Source organism: Papaver somniferum, unplaced genomic scaffold (assembly GCF_003573695.1).
Source record: "Papaver somniferum cultivar HN1 unplaced genomic scaffold, ASM357369v1 unplaced-scaffold_10, whole genome shotgun sequence".
Taxonomy (NCBI): domain Eukaryota; kingdom Viridiplantae; phylum Streptophyta; class Magnoliopsida; order Ranunculales; family Papaveraceae; genus Papaver; species Papaver somniferum.
Genome location: NW_020618825.1, coordinates 1,669,884 through 1,679,421, shown reverse-complemented (window position 1 = coordinate 1,679,421; position 9,538 = coordinate 1,669,884). Strand labels below are relative to the sequence as shown.

The window sequence follows — 9,538 nt, the reverse complement described above, 5'->3', positions numbered from 1 at the left end:
CCAAAAAAAAAAAAAAAAAAACTTGTTCTACTACTTTACTCTACTTCTCTCTCTATTATTTCTAAAACCCAACTCATAAATCAACTAACTAATTTAACTAATGTAATCATATTAATTAAGAATGCGCAATTGGGCGATATCAAAACTAATAGGAGGATATGAATTACTTCCGCCAACCAAAGGTATCTGTTAAGGGGTGTTTTTTGGGGCGAAAATACTAAAAACCCTTTGATTAATTAAAAAATATTATGAAAAGACTGTTATACCCTTTCTACTAAAACTTAAAATTTAAAAACCAAATAATTTGTCCCCCATTCTCAAATCAGTTCCGGCATACTAGGGTTAGGGTTCCGGAAAAAAAATAATTCTTCATCTTCTTCATCGTTCTTCATCCGTTCTTCATCGACGATTAATCGTTAATTCAAAAATTTCTTCGTCGATTAACCTACCCGAATCATAACCATGCCTCCACTAAAGAAACCAAATGCCCAATCGAAGTCAAAATCGATTGCTCAACAAAAACAACAAAAGAGGCTTGCTTTGATTGCTCAAGAGCAAAGACACGAAGAACAAGAGTTATCGGACGATCAACTACTCGGAAATATGGCTTTTGAGAGAAGGTAAGTCATTTAAAACTGTTTAATTAGTGTTTCGATCGATTTATAACTATGGGTTTAGGTCAAAATCGCGAAACCCTAACTGAATCAGTTGGGTTTCAGTATTTCCGGCATTCAATTTAGTATGAATACCACACCGGAAATAAGTACCAGCATTCGATCTAGGATGAAGACCACACCGGAAATAAGTACTAGCATTCGATCTATGGATCTTAGCATATCATGTTGTATTATTAAAAGTTCAATCAAACTATCTGCCATATTATCATGTATAAGGGTTTTGTTATCATCCATGCACAAGATAAAAGCCAATTATTGGCATGGGAAATTGAAAAAACAAATAAAATATAAGAAAGAGAATGCTTCTTTGCATGGGAGAATGCATTTGTAGAGTGAAAAAATAAAAAATTCATGAATACCTACATTCCCAAATGTATAAAATCATTCTCTCTTATATTTTATTTGTTTTTCAATTTCCCATGCCAATGATTGGCTCTTATCCTGTGCATAGATGCACAAGATAACAACATATATAATTTTAACATGAATGATGAGACCCGATTAATATGCATTATTGATGGATGATGCACTTCCACTAATTAATTTTTACGTGGTTTGTTTTGGAATATTATCTTATTATATTATATTTGACTTGATGATGTTCAACGTGAACAAGGATCTAGGTGGTCACTGCTGCACAAAATAAGTTTTATTCTGGCTTGAGCACCTCAAAGCCATCTCAGGTCAACACCGGACGTGACCGAAACTAAACACGCCTAGTACGATGGGTATAATTTGAGATCCAGCTTGAATGCTCGCAGTTAACGGCCTATCTTGCACCAGTTAAAAGCTCAACTCACTACAACTCTAATCTTGAAGCTTGTATTCTTGATCACGTCTTTTACCTCAAAAAGAGTGATGTTCAGTCGGATGGCATATGGCTATACTCTAGTTGAACTATTTTCAGAAAAAATCCCGAACCAAGTTTCTTCATATTCTGCAAGAACAAGCAACGGGGGGTACAGATCCATGTTATTTCCCTTACAAGCGTTGGACGAACAAATGACATCACAGATGCCACAAGCTGTTATCCTAAGGGTGCAAACCCGAACAACAAATGTCATTTCCGTTGGCATAGGATTGTCTATACTAAGGTTCGTAGATCGGCTATGCAACAAGATGTAAGACGAACAAAAGAGCGCAGATCGATTACATCAGTCATACAAGGTCATGAACGAAAGATTCAAACTTGAGAGAGCGTCGCGGCGCTAGAAGAACAAGCGGTATCCTGGCCATCACCATGAAAGAGCGGTCCCGGAGACAATCTTCTTGAAGCGCGTCTAGCAGAACAGAACGGTTGCAGACGCAAAATCACCACAACACCACAAAGCAGCTGCAGTCCAATAAAGGCCCGACAACGCGGAGTCTGTATACATCTGTATGCACTTTGTAGGCTCATCAATTTTTACTCATTCCTGAAAGTTTGGTTGCGAATGCATCGGGGAAGCTGGCATCTTTATATTGCAGCTTCACACTAAGGAATTCCGGTCATGGAAAAGTGAAGACCTAGGAGATCTGTTCATTATTAAGAGGAAGCCTGATTTGTTGATCCAAAGTTTTCCGAAAAAAGAACAAAGACCCAAACAAGCTTGCCAGACGCCAGCAACAAGGAATCACGGACCAGCTCAGAAACCAAGGCTAAAATAGGCGTCTTGCACATGAGTAGGACATCCTGGTCCACTGCACACATCCGCGAACTAACAACACATCAAGCTGAGGACACATCCGCGTATACATATGTAGTCGCAGTTGAAGAGAGTGGTCTAATTGACTACTTACTGATGAAAAGACTTGTCTAAATGACTATCTCATGCCAAACAGACTAATCATCGATGGCCACTGCCACGTCAGCGATTCCTTCCAGTCATCATTGTAGCTATGGCAGCACAGTTCTGATACCACGTCAGCAACACCGTCTCTGTCAGCAGTGCCGCTTCAGCGTATTCTGCATACTCATCACTGCCACGTATGCAACAGCACGCACACTTCGTTCCAACCTTGTTTCGTCAATAACTTCTTCGTTTTAAGTCCAAATGAGTAATTGTTGGCTCGTTGTAGTCGTCTTTTAATTTCCTACAGCATGCAATCGAAAATTCTAGTGTTCAAGACACTTTTATGCGCATTTGGGGCAGCAACATAATCGAGTTCGAGGTTCGTGGATAGCGACATGATCGAGTTTGAGGTTCGTGGATCGTGAAATGATCGAGTTCGAGATGAGGATTGCCTAGACCCTTCAATGTTTAGTCTTGCATCACTTCGCAAGCATCTAAAGCCTCACCTTGTACGTGAGCACATAAGTTTTACTCTTATCGCAAGCATAAAACCCCGCCTTGCACGCGAGTACAAAGACTTGCACCTTGACAAGCACAAAGTCTCGTCTCGACCACGAGCCCAACACCCGATGTTGGTCCGCACAAAGTATCGACAATGAGTCCAATGCCCGATATTGGTTCAAAGACTCGTACTCAACACAAGCAACAACCAGCCTGCCCGAGAAGCGAACGCTACAACCTTGATACGTTGCGAGCAAAAAGCTTTGCCCCAGCCGCAAGTAGACACTACATTCCTTTCAATACTCGACTATCCAAATATTTGGTTTTGAGTGCTCACAAAATGACGAAATCAGGATCATTAAATAGCAATCAATAAAAACTTTTATCCTACTAATTTTGCTAATGAGTCAGGTCCATGTCCGTCCTTGTTGGGCTTTCTATGGCTTCCGACAGTCACTTGGTGTCATAAGCCCAAGTAGTGAACTCATAAGTCCTCATTATGCAGCCGATATACTAGGAAAGAACCCGTTTGTTCATGACCTTAATACGTGCCTTCACCCCCTTTCTGTGACCAGATTGAGGTAATGCTAGCGCTTCCTTTTTTGTGACCAGCTTGAGATGATGCCAGCCCTTTCCAATTGTCGCGTACACCATCATGTCTTCACTACTTCATGGATACTAATCCAATTACTTATTGAACTGTGAATTCGACTCCTCTTGAAACTCCGTTTTCTGTTTAACTACGAGTACTCCAGATCTTCATATCCGGCAGAAATCCAGTCCCTGTTAGAACTAAGAGTTTGATTTCTTTTGAAATTTCAATCTTATCAAACTCTTGGAATTGGTTGCTTGCATGTCACTGCTCTTTTCCAATATAAATATGGATGAGTAATCACGGTAACAACACATCCGCAGTCCTTCCTTCCTTCCTCGCTAGCTTCTTCGGGTAAGGAGAATCAACTGAATACACTCTAATTTAATGTCGTCCATACATCATCATTACCCTCTCTTGGATTTGCAGTGAGCAAGGTACGAACCATAATCCTTTCTTCCGTAATCTCATTGTCATGGACTGTATATAAAACAAAGAAGCGTTAGCTAAACCTTCAGATAATTGCATCTTTCAATTCCTAACTCTCTCGGCTTTAGTACAGATATCTCTTTATTAGATATTTGTATATATATTCATGTGTTTTTGTTTTGGCTTTACCCAAAGAAATCAACGATCCCATTCAAAAAATACTGGTCCCCTACGTCACTCAGCCAGGATTTGTGGAGGTGGCCGTGTGCCTTATCCTCTCAGTCGACGAGCAGCAACAAGGGATGTTGAAAAGGATGTGTCCTATTGTTTGAATTCCTTGATTTTGATTGCATGCTACGGGTCACTTTAGCCGCCGCACCCAATATCTATAGGAATATTCCCAAACAGGAAAGACGCACCCATGTGAAACAGGAACTAGATCTACTATATCCGTTCCTCACTTGCTAGATGGTTATGGGCTTATGATCAGGTATTTTTTCCGGTGCCATCTTATTTCTGGTTCCATCGTGATTTTTTCTTTTGGAATCGCCCTCAAGCATGAGTAGAGACATTACAAAGACGCCCCAACTGTAATAATCTGTCATAAAATTTGTTCACGTGCTAGGCGAGTTTTTTTGCCACGTGGTGGACTTGTGATGCTCGAGAGGAGCCCTAGCTATAATTTCCATCTTTATGAAACCCTCGGAACAAATTCATCTTTCTATGGGGCATTTTATGAAAACTTTATAGTAGCCGGCCTTGTACTACCCCATTAGATTTTATGTGTAAATATATTTTTTACTTCACTGTTGTAGCGGTATCAAAAAAATATTTTTACAACCTGGACAGTAATAAAAACCTTACTAAAATGAGTCCTTTTTTACGGATCGAGAAAACCAAACCAGCTCAAAACCCCCAGACACATTTTTTTTCTTTCTCTTTTATGGGTTCCGGTGGGCCCGAACCCTCGAAAAACGTGCCGGATGGATTTGTTTCGGACGGTTTTGAGCTGGTTTTTTCAGCTCGGCCTGTAAAGAGTTTTTGTACTAGAATACCACTCGTATGACTTTCAAAGACAAAAGCAGGAAAATCCCCACCAACCAAACAGTACTTGAGAGAGGCTCATAAATATTGTTGAGAATAGTGAAATCTGATTTGATTTCTGGGGAAACTCTTTTTGTTGTTGTTGTAATGGAGACGGAGACCGATCAGGCCGGTGGTGGTGATGAACAGCAGATTTGCAGAAGAGCCGATGTGAAATATGGGAAATGCAAGAATGTTAGTGGTGATAATAAACTGCAATTTTGTGATTTTCATTACAAAATTTCTACCGAATTTTTTAACAGACAATCCTGCTTTGATCAATTCAATTAAGAGTGAACATCTAACCAAGATGACTTCTGCCTTAATGTAATAGGAATTCAAGCAGCTAATTGAACAAATTTCACAGTTTAATCTAGGGATGTACACTAACCGCACCGAAACCGTAAACCGCACCGAAACCGCACCGCACCGATGATCCAACAGTCGGTCACGGTTTTCATTTTAATAACCGTTAGATTTACGGTTCGGTGAACGGTTCCACCCATAACCGTACACTAACCGCACCGAACAACCGATTAGTATGGACCATCGATTAGTTTTGATCCTGATTAATACTAGCCGTCTAGATTAAAGCCTCCACCATATATATTCTGGCAACCCTAATCTCTTCGTCATTTTCTCTTCTTCGTTTCTCTTTCTCTTCCTCTCCCTCTTCATTTTCTCTTCATCCTTCACCTGAATCACCTCAGTCGCCTCCACCACCAGTAGACAGCAGACCACCACCACCTCCATCAAGAGCACCACCACCTCTATGGCTCTATCTAGTAAGTAAATAGGTCACGGGTTTCGATTGATTTGTTTGTTTTTCAATTTCTAGGGTTTTTTTTTTTAATTATTCTTCTGTTAGGACTTAGGGTTTCTTTTATCGAAATCGTTTGCTTGTTGTTTTGTGTTTATCAATCAATTTCTTTTGTCAAATCTCATTTTTCTGATTACAGTCATGGGTTTTTTATTTTAGGTTTTGGTTGAGTTAAGGGGAGGAACTCAAGGAAGGAGTCTGAAAGATTTCTTAAGGAAGGAGTCTGATTACAGGTAACCTATCTCTCTTGTTCTGATTTGTTTGGTTTCATTTCGATTTTGTTAAATCAATTGTATATGTATACATGGATCCGTTATTGCTTTGACTAAATTTGTGTGAATATCAATCCGTATTACAGATTTAGATATTATTTGAATTGGATTGTGTTGAATCTTTGTTTTATCCTTGGGTAGATGTTTTGTTAATTTTGTTTTATTAATACGTATTGAAAAACATGAACTGTGCTGATTTTGTAGTTGTTGATGATAATTTAATAGATTTATGAATAACATAATGAACTTGATTATGTGTTTTGTTAATTCTTTCATCATCTAGCAATTCTAGCTGATTGATAATGAAATCATAATTTATTGATACAATCTAGGTAGACCTGATAATCATTTTGATTTATGATCTGTGACTTTTTGAATTTGGGTATAACTCCATTAAACCCTTACTAGGGGAGTTTCTAGATCTAAGTGGAGTGTATCTTAGGAGTTTGGATAACTGTTTAGGTTTATTTAAAGCCTACCCTGTGCCACAACTTTATTTTTGTTTTCAAGTTTTACATAGAAAATTCCTTAGAGCATATGAACTGCTTTATTTAGTTCATATGCTCTAAGGGTTTAATTTTTGCTTAAGATTTTGCTTGTGTAATAAAAGTGATAGGAAATGACTATCACTTTTATTCTCTCCTATTACATCCAAGGTTCGTTTTTGGTTCATTCTTCTAGTTGACATCTATCTATAATCTTAAGCAGTGACACAGGACCAACATAGAACTGTTTTGTTTGCTTTTAATTAAAATTGAGTTAGATGGCAGGCAATGTCACTCACATGAAGTGCAGTTTCATTATCAAGTTCAGAATCAGAACTAACTTGCTTGTTTTAAGAAATATGTGTGCTTGTATTGAGAAGTAAGAACTAACTTGTTTACCTTTGGCAGGGCAATGATTGGATCAAGTTCAGCTTCATTATCAAGCTGCAAGATGGCAAATGCATCTCCCTTTCCATCCACTGCAGCTGGTTCTACTGATGTGACACTATCTATAACACCTCAGGTTGATGCTACTCAAGAAACACAAGCTACACAGCAGGCTACACCTACACAGAACCCTGCACCTGAAGTTGTACCTAAGAAGAAGGGGAAAACTAGATCAAAAGTTTGGAATGACTTTACAAGGATCAGCGAAGAAAAAGCACAGTCTAAGCATTGTCACAAGAAATTGCAAGCACATAGTAGAGGAAATGGAACTTCCAGCATGAAGACACATTTAGCCACATGTCCAGAGAATCCCAACAAGAAGCTCAAGGGACAAAAGAGTTTGGTGTTTCCACCACCAAGTCCTGGACAGTCATCACAGCTGGTTGCTGTAAGTTATGACAAGGATATGTGTAGAAGAAGATTGACTGAGTTTGTCGTCATAGATGAACTGCCATTTAGAATTGTATAAGGATAAGAGTTTAGAAGATATAGTGAACAACTTGAACCTAGATTCGAGGTGCCAAGCAGGATGACCATTTACAGAGATCTTTTAATTATGTACAAAGATGAGAAAGCGAAGTTGAAGAAATACTTCAAAGAAAGTAAACAAAGAGTCTCTCTTACAACTGATACATGGACCTCTCCAAACAACTTCAATTATATGTGTATGACAGTGCACTTTATTGATATCCATTGGAAACTTCAAAAGAGGATCATCCTGTTTTGCTTGATCAAGGGTCATACTGGAGAGGAGATTGGGTAAATGCTTGAGAAATGTTTGCTGGATTGGGGTCTAGAAGATCTTTTTGGTGTGACTTTGGACAATGTCAGTGCAAATACTGTCGCAATTGAGTATCTTCAAACCTGTGTCATCAATTGGACATGAGCAGTAGTGAGAGCTCAATACATGCAGGTATGATTACTTTTCTTAGCTCTATTGCTATGTTTATTCTATACTTCTTTGTGCTTGTTACTGATTTTTTGATGATATTTCCTTGTTCCATTCTTATCAGGTAAGGTGTGTTGCGCATGTTCTTGCGCTTGTTGTCAAAGATGTTGTGTTGTTGTATCACAAGTCAGTTGGAAGGATCAGATCAGTTATCAAGTTTGTTACCGGTTCTCCCTCTAGGTTGGCCAAATTCAAAGAATGTGCTGCTCTCGAGAAGATTGATTGTAAGAAGATGGTTTTCCTTGATGTGAAGACCAGGTGGAATGCTACGTATCTGATGCTTGAAGCTGCCATTCCATATGAAAAGGTATTTAAGAGGTTAGAAAGGGAGGACAAGAGCTTTCGTTCTAAGTATATTTTCAAAGAATCTGAAAGTGAAGCTTTACCTAATACCGATGATGATACTGTTGTAATTGATAATGAAGATTATTATCTTAGTTCATCTAGTGAATCTGAATGTGAGGTAGATATATCTAGAAAGAATAATATTAAGAAAAAGAACAAGCCCAGTCATCATGCTCCCTATGCTGCAGACTGGTCATATGCTAGGTGTCTTGTTAAGTGTTTAAAAATCTTCTTTGATGTTACTGTTAAGTTCTCGGCTTCAGTTCAGGTTACTTCACATGAATTTCTATGGCAGTTGGCATTGATCCATGAACAGTTGGTTCGTCTTAGAGCTATAGGAAACCGAGATCCTCATATTTCAAGGATGGCAGAAATAATGTTTCGGAAGTATAACGCATATTGGGGGGATTATGAAGATATGAACTCTGTTATGTATTTTGCTAAGTTGCTTGATCCTCGGGAGAAAGAATCTGGTTTGAAATTTGATCTGGAATGTTTGTATGAGCAAGATGATTCCAGGGTTACAACTGTTTTGAAGGCTGTGAAACAAGATATGGGAAGACTTTATGATGAGTACACCAGCATGTATTCAAATGCCAATGCAGAGGAAGGTGAAATCATTACTTACTATTGATCATCATTAGTTCATTACTTAACATTGCTTATCTGCTTTTTATCATTACTTACTATTGATTTTTCTGATGTCTTAGGTATTGGGTCAACAGCTGCTGCTGGTGTTGATGACATGGTTGTTTCTGTGCAAGAAGAGAACATTGAGGATATGCTTGAATCAAGGAAGAAAAGGCGAAGAATGGATGTTCATAGTACTCATCCAAAGTCAGAACTTGAAAGGTATTTTCTTGATGACTGTGAAGCGTCTACCAGGGAGTTTGATATTCTGGCATGGTGGCAGGCTAATAGTACCAAGTACAAGGTGCTATCACTTATGGCGAAGGATATTTTGGCAATACCAGTGTCTTATGTTGCATCAGAATCTGCATTCAGTACCGGAAAGCGCATTCTTACCCCATGGAGAAGCTCGCTATCTGCCAGGACAGTTGAAGCACTTCTCTGTACGCAAAGCTGGTTGCAGAAACCTATCTTGATTTTCGGTGTGACTATGTACCAGATAACAATTCCAACATTGAAGATGGTAATAGAATCTC

The 9,538-nt window shown here is 38.8% G+C and overlaps 1 protein-coding gene across 1 annotated transcript; it reads left to right on the top strand.

The window, feature by feature from the left end:
* The first annotated feature begins 7,942 nt into the window (after window positions 1–7,942).
* On the top strand, window positions 7,943–8,885 carry LOC113326870. The gene is made up of 3 exons (XM_026574540.1): window positions 7,943–7,991; window positions 8,092–8,759; window positions 8,882–8,885. Exons 1-3 carry the CDS (start codon window positions 7,986–7,988, stop codon window positions 8,883–8,885), a joined length of 678 nt encoding a protein of 225 aa, XP_026430325.1. The 5' UTR covers window positions 7,943–7,985.
* Window positions 8,886–9,538: the final 653 nt, after the last annotated feature.